General features: G+C 38.4%; 1 protein-coding gene across 1 annotated transcript in view; it reads left to right on the forward strand.

Moving 5' to 3' along the window:
* TBCE (tubulin folding cofactor E) overlaps positions 1-17,120 on the forward strand; it is a 25,345-nt gene continuing 8,225 nt past the window's right edge. The window contains exons 1-7 of the mRNA XM_058019394.1: positions 1-19; positions 210-342; positions 3,084-3,168; positions 9,986-10,174; positions 11,196-11,284; positions 11,968-12,067; positions 13,845-13,947. Of these exons, the coding sequence (XP_057875377.1) occupies positions 243-342; positions 3,084-3,168; positions 9,986-10,174; positions 11,196-11,284; positions 11,968-12,067; positions 13,845-13,947 (666 nt within the window). The 5' untranslated portion in view covers positions 1-19; positions 210-242. The remainder of the gene's footprint in view (positions 20-209; positions 343-3,083; positions 3,169-9,985; positions 10,175-11,195; positions 11,285-11,967; positions 12,068-13,844; positions 13,948-17,120) is intronic.

Below are 17,120 nucleotides of genomic sequence, written 5' to 3' on the forward strand. Positions count from 1 at the left end.
CAGCGGAGCGGCCCCGGCGGTGCGTGAGCGGCGGCCGCGGCCCCGCGCGTGTGGGGCGGGGGCTGAGGGCGGCCCACAGGAGCCGGCTCGGCTCCGGGAGCGGGGAGCGGCACGGGTGGCGCCGGGCGGCAAAAGAACAGCTCAATGTACGGGCGTTGTGAGAGCAGCGGCTTGCGCGTGTGTTAAGGGCGTTCCTCCTGTGCCTGCAGGTCCGGGAGCAGCCCGGTTCCCGCGGCCCCGGAATGGCTGCCGGGCTGCCGCCCGATGCGCTGGGTCGGCGGGTCGCCTGTGGCACCGACTACGGGACTGTGCGCTATGTGGGCAGCGTGTCTCCTACTGCAGGTAAGCGCCACACAAGTAATAATCTTCACGTTTTATGGCTGTTCTCATGGTTCTACTCATGTTCTTTTTCATTAAAAAAACCCAACAGCGTCGAGTAAAACGAGGCAATTTACAATTTGATTTTCCTCATTGTTCTTGTGTAAATGTGGTGACTTCTAATCTGTGTGAGGTTTTTAGGTTTTTTTCTTTAAAGAAGTCAGAGTTGTGAAAAGGAGTGTAAGAAGAACTTCACAGTCTTTTCCCTGATCTCTGTGCAGACAGTAGATTTCCAGACCAGGTGATAACATATTGTGTTGGGTTTGTGTGTCAAGGCTCTGAGAGTGGCAGGGGCTACAGGGGTGGCATCTGCCACCAGAGAAGCTGCCAGAAGCTTTCTCCGTGTCCTACAGAGCCGCTGCCAGCCGGCTCCAGGGTGGGCCTGCCACTGGCCAAGGCTGAGCCCGTCAGTAATAGTAGTTGCACCTCGGTGAAACCTTCTTTAAGAAGGGGAAGGAAAAGAGACTCTTTGCACGAAGGTAGCTGTGGCCAGAGAAGAGTTGAGTGAGAAAATGTGTGAGGAACAGCCCTGCAGACACAAGGGTCCGTGAAGAAGGAGGGGAAAGATGTACTCCGTACTCTGGAGAGGAGATTCCCCTGCAGATCTGCTGAGACACACGCTGTTGCCTGGCAGCCCAGGGATTCAGAGATCCACCTGCTGCCCATGGAGGAGGCACACACAGGTGGATGCCTGAAAGGAAGTGGTTACCACACCAGAGCAGGCTCCTGGTAGACCTGAGAGATAAGCCCTGCTGGAGCAGGTTTCCTGGTAGGTCTTGTGTCCTGGAGTAGCCTTTTCCTGAAGGACTAAGAGTTCCAAACTGGAGCAGTTCCAAAGGAAGCATGCTGTAGCCTGTAGGGAGGAGTTATGTTGGACCACTCCATGGAGGACTGTCTTCTATGGGAGGCACCTGCCCTGGAGCAGGGGAAGGACCACCCTCTTTGAGGAGGACGCAGCAGAAATAAGGTGTGATGAACTGACTGTAACCCCCATTCTCCAGCTCTCTATACCTCTCAGGGGAGGAGGTAGAGTGCAGGAAAGAGGGAGAGCTGAGGTGGGGTTATTTTTAAGATTTGTTTTACTTCTCATTATTAGGCTACTCTGATTCTGCTTGATAATAAATTCAGTTGCTTTCCCCAAGTCATGTTTTGCCCATGACAGTAAACAGTGGGTGATCTCTCCCTGTCCTAATCTCAGCTCATGAGCCTTTTGTTGTATTTTTTCTCCCCTGCTCAGCTGAGGAGGGGAGTGACAGAGTGGCTTTGGGTGGGCACCTGGTATCTAGGCTGGGCCAACCCACTATAGATGTTCAAATTTATGGGAAGATTCCTGATGCTTGGAAGAAGACCAGCCTTGCATACTGTTCCAGAAGAGGCAAGGAGGATGACCAGGAAATGTAGACTCATTAGCCTCGCTTCAATTTTGGGAAAGCTGACATAGCATGTTTCCTTGGAATCCATTTCCAAGCCTGTGAAGGACAAGATGGTAGTTGGGAGTATTTGGTACTTGTAAATAAGAAGAAGTTGTGCTTGGTAAATGTAATTACTTTCTACAATGATATGACTGTGAATGTGGATGAAGGGAGAGCAAGTCAATATTCCTTGACTTCAGTAAGTCTTTGAATAATGTCTTTGTAATGAATTTTATTTGGAAGCTGAAGAAATACAAGGTTAATGGACTGTTAAATTATTTGAAAGCTGTCAAGTGAAAAAGTAATTAAAGACTTGATATCTGTAATGAGTGAGTACTACCAAAGTAAATTCTGGGGTGTGTATTGTTTCATGTATTCCTCAGTGATTTGGGTGATGAACAGTGTTCACCCTCAAATGGCTGCTGTGATGCGAGGTAGAATTGCAATCCAGGTCAAGGTTTATCAACTTGAGGTTTGAACCCAAGAGATTCAAGGAGGATAAATTTCTGCACCTAGTATGGATGAGGGAGTATTAGTGACTCAGAGAGTCTGTTGCAAAGGGCTTGGGAGTTAGGTTGGATACTGTTATGAATATGAGCCAGCAGTGACCCCTGTAACAAGCAGAGATACATGTTGTTCTGGGCTGCCTTAGAGGGAAGTGATGAGCATGGCCTGCTAGTTAAAGGAAGCTGTTGTCCTTCTCTGGGAATGGGGTTCTTGACAAGGTTACCCTTGGAATAATGGATCTGCTGCGGAGCTATTCCAGTTCCAGAGGGATGCAGACAAACCTGAGAGGATCTCATAGGTCTTCTCTCTTGAGGAGTCTTGGAAGGCTACCAGGGTGGTGAAGGGCACTGACCATACACATGTGTTGTGCAGAGGTTGTGGGATCTGGGCTTGGTTAATGTGGTGAAGAGAAGAAAAAGCGCCATCCAATGGCTTCCTGCAGCTGTTTGACAGCTGGCTACAAAGGGGGCAGAGCCAAACTCTTCTTACAAGTGCTAGATTATACAGTAAAGGGTAATGGCCACAGCAGGAAAACCTTTCCCATTACCTTGCTACGCTACAATGCAGCACTGGAATATGCTCACCAGATGGGTTGCAATCTTTCTCTCCTCAGAAATTTTCGGGGTCTGGCTAGGTAACAAATTACCTGACTTTTTTTGGTGCTGGTGATAATCTCCTGCTTTGAGAGAGAAGGTTAGGCTGAGTGAGCTGCAGAGGTTCTTTCCAGCTGTGATATCTATGGATATGGTGCTGTAAATTTGAAAAAGTATCAACCATTTTTTTCAGGAATTTGGCTGGGCGTGGAATGGGATGATCCGGAGAGGGGAAAGCATGATGGCAGCTATGAAGGAACACAGTATTTTACATGCAGGTGAGTTGGTTCACAGCATTGGCATGTCATGTGTGGTGGCAAGATGCTCATGGGAAAAGGCCCTTTGGCAGTTTTTAGGGCAAACCTTTCTGTTATCAGTTGGCCAGTATTAAAAAGATCATAATTCTGAGTGCTCCGACTAGCTAACCCATAGAGGCTCCAGCACTGATATTTATCCAGTTACAGGTATTAGGGTATAATAAATACTTAAAAAATACAAGTCATGTTTTCAGAGGTACGTTATAAAAATGAGACTTTTGGATGTTATTATTATTCTTAGTAGGTTTTAGATCTTTTACTTTAGTTAGAAATCAGTATTTCCTGGTGACTTTCATTAAGTAATTCTGAACTGAAATATTGGTCCATATTAAGTGTTTCAAATACAGTTTATATTTGAATTTAAGCTGACTGGCATATATCTTGTTAATGGAAAATGCCAAGTTCCTGTTAATGATTTGGGTTATATTTGTATCACTAAGGAATTGTAAATATATTCATTGGATTTAGTATATGCAAAACATAGTGCAGCTGTGTGGGGTTTTTAAATATATGCAGGCATTACTTTTAAGTGAAAGGGTTTGAGCACTTAACATGTTTGAAATTGTGGAATACAGGACTCTAAGATGGATATTAACTGCAGCAAGTCGTTGATTTCTATGTCAGGACACATGCAACAGCTAAAAGTTTATAAGTTAAATAGTAACTGGATGAGTTCATAGAAGAAAGTCATCAATAACTCTTAAATACTAGAGACTGCTAGCTCAGTAAGTTCCTGAGCATAGAAGTGGTGAAGGATGAGAGAACAAAATCTATTCTGCAGAAAAATAAGAAGAAAACACCACCTGTGAGGACTGGATATTTTTCCCTTGTATCCCTAGTATTTAAATAATAATAAAACAAGGCTTGAGGAGGCTAAACACACTTAATACAAGAAAAAAAATCAACATTGCTGGATTTTTTTGTTTCAGCTAAGGAATTGGAAATTATGGTTTCAGCACAACCAGTCTTAAATTAATATATTAGTGGAAGTTGCTTCCTAAATGTTTTGAATTTACTTGAAACAGTTTCCAAGTTGAAGCTAGCTATGTTCTGCTGCAGGAGAAAAAAAATTAGAAATAATTGGCTGACCATTCCAAATCTCTCGGGACAGAAAAAGCAATTGAACATTTCATGCATGTTTATTCAGAAACTCGATTGCTTTACATTTGTGTGTGTATGACATTTATATACATGTGTATAGACTCTTGGGTTTTTAGTAGCCATTAGTGTGCTTCCAGGAGATGAGATCTCAGAACCCTTGATTCTTGATGTAAGAATCAATGTTTTGAGTGAAGCTCAATACCCATAACAAATGTAAATGTTGTGGTCTTCAAACATGTTGTTCTTTCAATACCTGTTCTTTGTGCTGTGCTAGTTTCCAATCAGAAGAGGTCCTGCTGGATTCTAAGGGAATACATAGTTCCAGCAGTCCACCAAGACACACAGACATAACTTCCTGTGTGCAGACACATTTGTAGTTCTTCTGTTGACTATTGGGAAAATGTAGGCAAACTTAAGTAAGAAATAGTTACCTTATTTTAGCAAAAGGGTGCTGAAAAACAAAACTGAAAACATCACCTAAACTCCCACAACTGAAAACATCACCTCTTTACTACTACTGATTAGGAGGGCATAATGTTTCTTTGTAGATGAATATACACATCTGAAAAAAATGCTGTATTTTTCCCCTTATCATAAGTGTCCTTTGCCTACAAGCCTACTTTGCTCACTCCTTGAATTCTGATAAGCAGAAGCAGCTGATCAAGTAGCTTGTGCTGTAAACAAATGCAGTGAAAGGACATTTTGAAATTAAGGAAATTTTGAAAATAACTGCTTTAAAAAATACATCTTTCAGAGTGACATTTGAAAATAAGACCATAAGAGGAAAATAAAACTGATTTTGAGATTCTCATTACCAGAGAATCTTCTTTCTTTTCAAGTCCTTACTTGAAACAGTAGGTCTGTTTACAGCTCTATGTGATCTCTATAGTAGGTTTTTTGAAAATATGACCTCAACTTTTATATTTCATAAAAGGCAGTACATTTATCTGGGTCATTATGTGGTGATAATTTAACTTCTTATGAATATGAGTACCAAGGAACAAAACAGCCATGCTTCAAATTATGCTGACATCATGAGCATGTTCATCAGCCCAGTATCAGCTAGAAATGGCAATGCACAATCTAGTGGTGGTTTTGTGTTCAGTTTTTCCCTGATAATAGGATCTTGTTTCTTAATAACTGAGGAAGCTACTATTTTAGCTGTCAGTTGCAGTAGTGTATAATGTAATTATGTTCTGCAGTCCTTCAAGAGAAATGAGTAATCAAGCCTTAAAACTGTGTTAAAATTTGTATGCAGCTTTTGAAACACGAGTGTGCTTTCCAACGTGTTCTGGTCCCACAGACCCACTGACACATTTGCATGCATGTGTTCCCCTGGGAAATGTGGGTTAAAAGCACACCTTCCTCCCCTGGTTGTCCTATTCTCGTTGCATGATGATTCAAGATTATCTGCTCCATGAAAGATCTGTTTATATTAAATTAGGCTATTTTTTCTTCAAGGATGACACATTCACCTCCAGGAATATCTACCTAGAGAACAAACAAACTCTTCACATACAGGAAAGAATATCATTTTAGTGTCCACGAAAAAAAAATTATTTCCATTTTGCAAAGGGAGAAAGCATTCCTAAGATTCCTGAGAAGGTTTCAGTTAAGAAGTTTTGTTCATCAGAAACTCGTGCTCTTTGCTGCCAGTAGAATTGTGTTGAAACAAAAGGCTGTCCCTAACTGCTGCTCAAACATGTACTGTGCACCAGCAGAACCCCGAGATGGCATCTAAAGCTGCAGATGTCTGTCTGTCTTTCCTTGTTTTTTGAAAGCCCAGAGTCAAGTTTCATGTCTGTTTAACTAAGGTAAACTTTCAAGAACTTGAAGTACTTGCTCATGCTTGCAAGGCTTCTCCTGTTCAGTCAGGAATTTGATACACTATGGCAGGTTAGTGTTAGATGTCATTTATAAGCATTGTTTGGTGCCACAGCCTCTTTCTAAAACTTGAAGGATTTTCTTTACTGCTGTGTGTAGATTCTTCTAATAGAAGTTTTGTCTGTTGAACACCTTCCCCTAGAGGGAAGAGATCTGTTCAGATCTGTGTAGAAAAGACATTCATGGATTCAAACAGCTCCACTTTATGACACCTTATGAGCCTTGTAGTGCATTTGCTGCAGTCATGGTGGTAATTGCCTGGAGTTGATCATTGCAAACAGACTGTACTGGGCACAGAAGCCCTTTGATCCATGTTTACTGCCTAGGCTGATAAAGCTGACATCTCTCTCTGTGGCTCAGAGCTTCTGCAGTCAGACAGCTCAAGTGTGTAGCTGTTATGATTTGTGTACTCCTGCATTTTTCTTCAGTGCTGAGAAGTGTGTGTGATATTTCCCTAGCATATGAAGAGCCATCATGTACCTGTAATGATGAGCAGTGCCATCACTTTGTTTTACATTAGCAAAGAATGATGCCAGATTTCCTCCTTATTCAGTGGAAGCTGACAGCTAATCTAAATTTTAATGAATATCCTTGAAGCACCCTGGGTATGCCAGCAGATGGGTTGTATGCTTCAGGCTACTGAATCATGAATAGGAAGTGTCCTAGAAGATGACTTCTGAGATTGGGGTCAAACTTCCTATTTTAAAAGTCAGTAGGAAGTGTCAGTATTAACTAGAGCCAGCGCTTGCCAGAGCCCCACTTGTGCATATTCCACATTTTCTGCTTAAGGAAATTGGGCCATATCTTCTACCACTCTATTTCCTCACAGTCTTTTGTTCTGGCTGCAAAACAATTTGCATACATGAGAACAAAATCTCTGTTCTCAGACTTCTGAGTGTTCATCTTAAGTCAGGTTGATCAGTAATCCATAGGTGCTTCCATCTCATAATATGCATGCTGGATGACTCTTTGGATTAGGATTTATCTCTTTAATTCCCAGTTATGGAGATTGATGGCTAATAGGTGTGTATATGCATTAGTCCATGTGTTGTACATTATTTGTTTGATATGTACATGCAGGTTGTACAGTTCATATGTCCCCACTGTAACTCATTTCCCTAAAACACAGGCAGTGTGTTTTAGGGAAAATGAGTTACAGTGACCTCTCTCCTTGAATGCACAATAATTTTCCCTGAAAACAGGTTCCTATTGCAGTTTCCTTTCCTGTCTTTTGTGACAGCTCCTAAAAAAGTAGATCAAATAAATAGACTGGAACTGAGAAAGAAGCTTAGGCTTTGGAATGGATTTAAATATACATTAGGTAACTTATAATAGCATGCAGAATAACGGGAAGTGATAGCAACAGGAGAGAGAAAACCTATGACCTTTTGATCAGGACAAAAAGAGAAGTGTCTTGAGAGATAAATACACTAAAATTTTCAATTTTCCTATAGCTTTATATGACAGGGCACAGGGTAGCTAGCTAGGTTCCTCTGCTTTTTTTTTTTTTTTTTTTTTTCCCCCTTAGGATAAACTAGTTCTTGCACAGAAAATGAAGAATAGAAGTGGTGACCAGACAGGACAGAAATGGGCTTAGGAATGGATATGGTGATGGAGAAACCCAAAGGTCTTGGCTATGACAGGGATAAATGGCATGACAGGATGAATGCAGAAGTAGCTCTGGTGAGAGGGTTGAGGAGAGCAGAACTGTTGAGTGTAGAGGGATGGTAATGACAAAATCATGGTGATAGGAAATTGGATAGTTGTTGTCAGAATAAATTTACAGCAGGACCTAGTGTGAATTACAGATAGACAGGAGTACAGGGATTTTTTCCAGAGCCACAAGCAGAATCCTGCACTATCTACCATCTTTGAAGCTGTTTGACTTAATTAAATGCAGAAGTGATATATTTGGAGGCAAGAGATGTTCTAGTTCAGGTCGTAAAAAGGCAATTTATTGTTTTAAGAAGAGGTATTAAGAAAGAATCACATCATTTTTACACTAGAGAAAGTTCAATATTTAAATCAGTCAAGTGTTTGCAAGCTATGAAGAATTTCAAAGGAATGGAAGAAATTACTTAAGAGAAGGTTACTGAATTAAAAAGGTATTGAAAATGCTTATCAAACATGAAAAGTTCATACCAGATTTATATTCTTTAGTAATTTGCCTTTCTTCTTCTTTTGTAATCATTGCACTCTAAGCATAGTCATTACAAAACTAGACTGAAAATATTTTGAAAGTAAATATTATTGAGTTTCTACCGAGGTCCTTCTTAAGGATATGAGAGAAGAATGAATGAAACTGGCACAGGAAACTTCCAGCACTGATTTTTTAACAAAAATATGAATACATGGTGTCCAAACTATTCCATCTACTTGTAATAGGTTCATAAGCTTTGGGGCCTTTAGTTACTGTTTTTTCTATGAGAATTTTGAACTTTGTAGCACTGGTGGTTTGTATTATGATTTGCTAATTAGACACTTGATGCTCGCATGCTGTTTTGAGAAGTTTTATTTACATGAGTGATGTCTTCCTCCTGGTACTTTGCTACCAAAGCCTGTTGTCTTCTCAGCTTGATGGCAGACAGATATTCATAGCTACCAGTTTTCTTCCTGATGTTTTCTGGCCGATGCTCCTATCAGATCCTCACCATTCCCGTAACTTGTCTCTGCTAGTTCTTCCCTGATACTGTGTTTCCTTGCTAACTTTGCTAGAAAATGTCAAAGCAATTGCGTGGTGAGACACGGGAATGCAACAAAGTTTTTTCAGTGCTCTAAAAAAGCCAAGAAACTCCACTGGACTGACTTAAATATGCATTATTGGTTGGATATTTCTGTTCAATATTCAAAATTGTTACCAAGTTGGTATCAGGATTTTTCAAAGTTTGAGTTTGTAGAAGAGTTCTGAGTGCTACAATTTGCATGTTGTGTCATTTGTGAGCATTACTAGTGAATTATGCAAGTCAAATACAATGTGGCAATCACTAGTCTGAGTATTCCTCAGGCTTTGATAAAACTCCGGGTGCATTTATTGTATGATTTAAGTAGCTTTGTGTCTATCCTTAGGTAGAAACTTCTTTTTTTGGAGAACCTGACTTCATAATGAGTTTGGAAATAACAGAGCAGTTATTTTTTGTCACAGACATATTTTATGAAAAATCCTTTTGCTGGGATCTTTTCTCCTGAGAAGCTGGGAAGCTTCAGCTTCTCCATGTTTTGTTACTTTGGAATGTGATTTGGAGAACTGTTTACCCAGCATGTGAAATTGTTTTTACTTGATGACCAATCACAGCCACCTGTGTTGAGGCTGTAAGCAGCAATTTTATTATTCATTACATTCCTTTGCTAGCCTTCTGGTGAAATCCTTTTCTTCTATTCTTTTAATATAGTTTTAATATATCATTTTCTTTTAATATAATATATATCATAAAATAATAATTCAGCCTTCTGAAACATGGAGTCAAGATTCTCATCTCTTCCTTTGTCCTGGGGCTCCTGCAAACACCACCACAATATTTAATAATGGTACTGACACTGTAATTTTGATGTGTAATTTTGATTTTAGGGAGCTAGTGCTCCAGTCCTCATGGTATCTCACTACTTCCATCAAGTACTGTCAGATACTCTGAGTCTTACCTGGCTCGCTGGGAACAGTGATGTTTACAATTAGTCTGTAGAATTGCCTTTTGACTGCTTTGGCTCTCAGTACTTCTGTTTGAAGCAGTAATTAATTAGTCAGTGAATGTTAAGATAACAGTTTATATTTCAGCTTTTCCTGACTGCTCTATTCTAGGCATCCTAAAGGAGGATCGTTCATCCGGCCAAACAAGGCAAATTTTGGAGTAGATTTTCTTACTGCAGTAAAGGATCGGTACGGATTGAATGATAAGCAGGATGTTCAGTGTGGCACAGGGAATACAGTAGTAATTGGAACGAAGACTGTGGAATTTATTGGCATGGATTCTGTTGCAGAACAGCAAAGGCAAGTGTCATATATGAAAATCTGAGATACATTATTAGTGATTGATCAATCAAGTAGTATTTCAGCTGTAAGGACTGCAATGCACATTAAATTGTTGTGTCTAAAAGCAAGCCAGACTGCACTGTGGTGGAGACAAGAAATCCTCCAATTGCCTTCCTAATTTACAGGTTTTACAAATACAAACTGGGATTATGTCATGTTTAAATGCTAACAGTCCTCATTCAGGTTTCATAAAGAAGCAGATGATGATATCTGGTGAGAAATGAGCGATTAATTATCGTCACGTTGGCAGTCATCATACACATGCATGGTCTTTTTGAAATAGATCTATTTTAATGTTTTCTTAATATTGTACGGTGTTTTGTAGTCTTTGTTTACTCATATCACAAATTCATTTCTAACCAAGAGAGGGAAGACAGAAAGTCACTGTACTGCTAGTGAAGAAGTTTTTCAATCAGTTGATGTCATGTTTATGTACCTAGAAGGATAAGAAAAGCAGTAACTTCATGATGTGTCATAAATTGCAGTTCTAATGGCCCCCAGCAGAAGAGATGTATTAGTTCAGTAGGTGGCAGTCTCCTTCTGAGCTGATATTCCACAACTATTCTCCTTTTCTCCCAGAGCATACTAAGCAGTCAAAAATATTTCTAATAAGTGATACAAAGACTGCCCAAATAACTCCGAACCTCTTGAAAAACATGTTGCAAGAAACCTTTTTAACTCGGAATCTCTAATTAAATTCCAGTTTGCACAGCTATATTTAATCTGTTTTACCAACTCTTTATTTCAGCTGGAACTATGGTTCAACCAGACTTATGTTGTAGTAGTGATGTAAAGGCAAAAAATAGAGATGTATCTCTTTTTGAGTGCGAATGACGCTGCAGTGTGGTAATCTGCACATTGCTAATTCCAAAGGAGATACACATGAAAAGGGTGTTATGGAGTTGTAAAAACCAGGCATTTATGTAACACACCTATTTCTGTTTGAAGATTACCTAACAGAATGTTCTTTCTCACGTAGACAACTGAACAAACTGGTGGATATCTCGGTGCGTGAGTGTGCAGTGAGCCATGCTGGTCAGGAAGAGGAAATCAGCAGAACATGTGCCAGTATCCTTTTCTTGCTGTATTGCATGATGCCACAAATAAAGTACATACTTTAGCATTCCAAGTGTTCACGTCACTGAATGATACTTGTATCCTTTTATTTAAAAAAACCAAAAAAATTAAACCTGAAGTTTATATTTAAAAGTTTAATGTAATGTTAAAAAGTTAAACAGCCAGGCGCCTACAATTTTTGAGAGGAAATGCAAATTATGCATTAAAATAGAAGTGTAGTCATAGGTTGTTATTGTGACTGCAGTTTCAGAAGGCTCCAGCAATGGTTTTTTTAAAAATTCCCTAGAATAGATAACCATATAGAAGTAGAACTGATATGTTCTGTAGACACCAGAGGTTTCCATTATATAACAAATAATGTGTTTAGTACACTGCATGCGGTGGCAGTGTTACAAAACTACAAAGCAGTTTTTATTTGTTAATTTTTAAGGACTTATAAGAGTTCCTGTCAGTATAGAAATGAATCCATTTGAGGATTTGTGTGGTTAAGCTCTTCTGTAAAACTATAAGCCATTTCCATATCAGAAATCAAAATAGAATTTGCTGTAACTGAGCAGTACCATCCCTTAGTGTAATCTTCTTCTCTTTGATTCAAAACGAAACCCTAATTCTAATTCTGAAAAAAGGAAGTTCAGTTTTGAGATAAGTTTATTTTTCTTAACAAGAAATTTCAGACATGAGGCATATAAACTTATCAAAAAATCTGATATCATCTTGGGAGACAGTAGTAGCTATTGCTTCTCAAGTTCAAAATCTGGAAACACTTAATGTCAGGTATAAATATTCATATTTGGGTTTCTCTTCCTTTGGGGTGGGAACAAAAACCAAGAGTCTCAGGATTCAGCTTTCTAAATGTAACTGGATACAAGAAGACTCATTCTAATGGGAGCTAAGATTTTTTTTGGTTTTTTTAAATCTTGTTTTTAAGCAACTGCTGAAGTTGTGGGCTGTAGTGTGGGCTATATTTTTCTGACATCTGTATTCAAGAAGAACCCTAGGAGTTCAGCTTCTGTGTAAAACTAAGTTCTGGAGAACATTTTCTTCAGAGTTTTAAGATTTGATCTTTGGGGTTTTTTTATTCTTGATACATTCTGGGTGCTCAGGCAGGTCTGCATTTAAGAACTCACTTTTGTTTAGCCAACTGTGTCTTGACACTAAACTTAATTGTCCATAATGCTTTGACTAAACCTTAATTATCCCAAATCTTTGTCTGTTTCTGTCCTAAAATGATGCTGATAAGAAATTGTTGAGACCATGGTGACAGATCTAGGGGAAAATTTCCTGTACAATGATGACATTGGAAAAGGAAGGAAGATATTATTAAATAAAGCTGTTATTAAATAAAGCTCCAATTCTATTGAAACAAGAAAATTCATAAAATAATTCCAAAATAAAGAACATTTCTAGTACACACCTATACACAGTAATTGGCACATGCCACAATAATTTTCTGGTGTGAAGTAACACAATGGATTAAGTAGCAGCCTAAATCACCAGGTTTTTTTATTTATTCTTATCGTTATTGTGACAAAAATGTATTTTTAAAGTAGTTATAGGTCTTCTAGTTTCTTCAATATTTAGCAATGAACAGCTGTTTGCAATCTGGGTGCTATTTGTAAATCTATCTTTGCTTGGAGCATATAATGATTTATCGTTATCAGCGTGCATGAGAATACAGAGAAATTTATTTTAATTCACCCGGAATAATTTTTTCAGTTTTTCATTGTTGAGAAGCGTACTCTAGACTGAAGGGTCTTCAGAAGTTTTTTGTAAAAAAATGGAAAACAAAATGAGATTGATGCTGGAATCTGATGCTTACAACTACAAACTGATACAGTCTGAATCAGTTTTGTATTGTTTTGACCTTCTGTTTGCTTTAAAAAAGAAAGAAGGTAAATCTGTTACTGATTTTTTTTGTGCATGGAATGTTGGAAGAATAGAAGTGATAAACCATCCACCAGCTTTTATGTGGAAATTTTACCCCTAAGTGTGTAACTGTAAACTACATTGAGAGATTTTTATGAGAATATGCAGGTAGATTATGCCTTAGGAAAGAAATAAAAACTTCTCTTTCAGGGTGAATAATGAAAACTGATTTGAAGACTGCAGATTTGAGGATCTTTATCTTTTCTTCTTTGTAGTGATACTTGCTTATTGAGAGGGGATTTTACCTACTTTTGTTTTTCTGGGGTCTGGATAGTCATGTAGGCTCCTCATTTTCAGTCAACACTAAGGAGCTTAAGCCCAAGCTCTGGCTTTGTTTCATTTAATATTAATGAAAATCATTCTTTTCATGTTGAAAACTTAGTGAAAGAGGCCACAGAGGAATAAATATGCATTCTTGAATAAATATGCATTCTGGAAGCAGGAAAATATATTAGGAAAGAGTATGTTTGAACATAACTAGAAATATATTTTATTATATTTTAAAATATGTGACATCTTGGCAGTGATTTTAATTTTTGGAGGGTATAAATTTCTTTAATGTGTAGCTCCAAACTAATGACTTAAATAAATGTGATTATTCATTATGCATTTTTTTTTAATGCAGTGAAAACAAAATGAAATTTCCATCTACATCAACTTTTACATCCAGTGCATTTTCAAACTTGAAGATTCTGGCCCTTAATCAAACTGAAATAACATGGACAGAGGTAATAGCCTTTCCTGATCTTTTTAAAATTTAATTTCATTAGGTTTCTGAGGCAGGGGAAGCACAATAAATATTTGTGCATTGTATTGTTCTACTGAAATCAAATCATCCTTAGAAAAGGTGCTGTTGGGTAACTGTGTTAGTTACATATTGACTAATGTACTTCCTACATAATGAAGGAAGTGATATTGGCATAGGAGTCTAATAAGAAACATTTTACTTCATCTACATCTGTAAATTGCCAAATCAAAAGAAAGCAGTTGGAGTACAATATAGCTTCATGTCCCAAAGTTTTTTTTAAGTGAAAACCTTTTGGTTTGTGGTAGCTGTGAAGATTTACGTGTCCTTGTCTGCATGCAATAGAACAAATACAAAGAGAAAGAAAATATTTCCTTATGATGAGAAAAACATTGGTTTGGCCTCACTTAGCATCAGCAGGAGACTGATTGGTACCTTTGCCCATACTGATGGTTCTTGAACCACATGATGCCTGGTTATTGGCAGCAGAGAGCTGAGGAAAAACAAAGCTCTGCCTTGTTTCAGGCACTGAAACATGTGCACACTTAAATGACTCTCTCCTGGTATGGTGTCTTATTAGGAATGAAGTCCTGTTGTCAGCTGTAGTTAGCAGTGGGCCTTTTTTCAGAGATGGGGCTTAGGATGTGCATCTCAGTGTCCTGGTACTTAGAACAGCTTCTAAATTCCAAACTGTTATTTGGATTTCTCGGGGTCAGATTTTATAATACTGCATTGTAAAGTTACATGACTTTTCAGATTTCAGCTGCTAGCTGCTGACCAATAAAAGAGCATTTAACAAAACTGGAGCTTGAGTAGAAAGAAGCTTCTGCATTCTCTTGTCTTGCAGCAGGACTAGAGGAAGGTCACTGCTGTGTTTTTGTTTAGTGTCCATTCACTGTGCTCTTAAAACTGCCTGTGGGATTTATGGCAGGACAGTCAATAATCCTTCCACAGTAGCAGCAACATGAATGGTGAAGCAAATGGAAGAATTAAGTGGCTACAAACACTTTAACTGTCACCTAGTGCTCCTCAGGGTAAATCTGTGCATTGTGGTGTTTAAAATGTTGGTACCTGCCAGCAGCTGTCCTTCATCCCTCCATGGGGTGACTGAAAGGCTGCTTGGAGCCACGGCTGCAGATGAGTTCTCCAGGGCTAACTCAATGGCAGTGAGAAAGCCCCAGCTTAGCCAGAGCAATTTAAAATTATGCAGCTTTTGGGTTTTTTGTTTTTTTTGAAACTCTGCTTTAGCTGATGATTCGTCATAGGCCATAAAGACATCTTTGGTTCCAAAATCTGTTTTATAAATTTGTTCCGGTTCACTCCCTGTAAGTTAGGAGACATAAGCCTGTGCTTCAAAGTGGTGTTCCAGGGCAGTCAAACAAAAGGGGAAAAATAAAGGCATGTGCCTGACGTCAGTACTCTGTGAACAAACTACTTGAAAATGTCACTGCTTAGGCTCTGAGGGGAGTTACTTGACAATTCAACTTTCAAATAGAAAATAGTCATGAATATAATCCAAGCAAATGAGAAATACATTTAAATTGTGGATGGCAATATAAGCAAAAGTGTTAGGAGTGTTTTCATTTTAATGAAAGCAATTTATGGTGAACAGCATTTCAAAATTACTTGTTGTTATATGTAAGAATATATGGCATTGAGATAGTTATAATTGGATTTTTTTAGTTTGTTCCTCTGTTTTGAAGTATTTTTCACAGGAGAGTGACACACTTAACTGTTATGCAGTAATACAGAGCTCCACATTCACATGCCTTGAACATCAGTTTTCAGAAAGAATTCTTTCATTAGTATATGATTTGCATATATCTAAATACTTCTCAGATTATTAGTATATCAGGTATACTAATAAAGTATATAATAAAGATATACTAAGTAAAAGAGCTTATTACTGTAGAATTGTTGATTAATTGTTCAAAACATAACATATAACTTTCAAGGGGGGAAAAATGTCCTGTAAAATGGCTTAAAGTTAGCAACCATTGACTTAGAAATTGAATTAATGCATCTGAGTGTAATGAATTTGTATTTATGGCTCCAAACCCTTTCTTTGTTATTCAGCATTTAAATCATAATGTTATATTTGTGATTCTGTTTTCAAACTAAGATTTTGTATTTATAATATAATCTACTATTATACAGGGTAAAAGAAAAATCTGGGTTAGAACAGAAGTGCAGGATCATGCTTCTGGCACTAGCAAGTAGCAGCAGGTAGTTGGGAAAAATTCTAGGCAAAGGGTAAGCACATGGTAAGAGCTTCTTAGAAAGTAATCTGGAATTGTGTGGCTCTGTGAGCTCAAGACTATATACCTCTAATTAATATTTGTGGATGTTTTTGTTTCATGATTTATCTGACTGTATTAAGAACCTATTTGAAAATTTTGCTGTGCATATCATTTAACATAAATTCAACCTTTTTTGGGTTCTGATATTGCTGCCTGGTAATTTCATTTAGTAAGTCCAAATGGTTTATATGAAAGTACCTGAGAACAGCTATTCTCCATTTCATGGTTTTAATTCCTGTTTAGCTTCTTTGTGCCTTTCCCAATTATATTATTTGCTTCCTGGGATAAACAGACTAAAGGTACAGGAACATCATGAACTTACATGATGACAATTGTTTCTTGTTCTCATCTTTATTTCTTTTGCAATGGCTGTTGCATTTCCATTCTTCTGGTTTTGAGCATAGTGGCTCTCTTCTGGGTATTTGTTACCTCCCCATCAGCTATCCACAATGAGGCCCTAGTCTTTCCTAGGGGTTAATTCCATGTCAGATCTCTGAACTTTTGTTTCTGAGGAAGCTATTTTAAGCAGTAGCTGGAAATTTGGCAATTTGAGTTTTTTGGAATCGTGCTGTGACCTACCATTTAGCAATTTTCTAGTCATATTGAAAAATCTTCAGATACTTCAGGTTTGTGCAGTTTTGTTTTTTTTTTATTCCATCCAACCATCCCAGTGCTGGGCTGTGGTGGAGCAATCCCTGTTACTGAACATGCACCTCATTTCTCTTGACTCTGCAGGTTTCTTGTCATGCTTCTTCATCACCAGTCAATACCTATTTTGGTCTGTCTTGTTGACATGGGGGAACACTATCAGATTAAAGAGATGAAATATCTGTTCCCTGCTCTTGCTTTGGAACAG

The sequence above is a fragment of the Melospiza georgiana genome, chromosome 3 (genome assembly GCF_028018845.1).
Source record: "Melospiza georgiana isolate bMelGeo1 chromosome 3, bMelGeo1.pri, whole genome shotgun sequence".
NCBI lineage: Eukaryota > Metazoa > Chordata > Aves > Passeriformes > Passerellidae > Melospiza > Melospiza georgiana.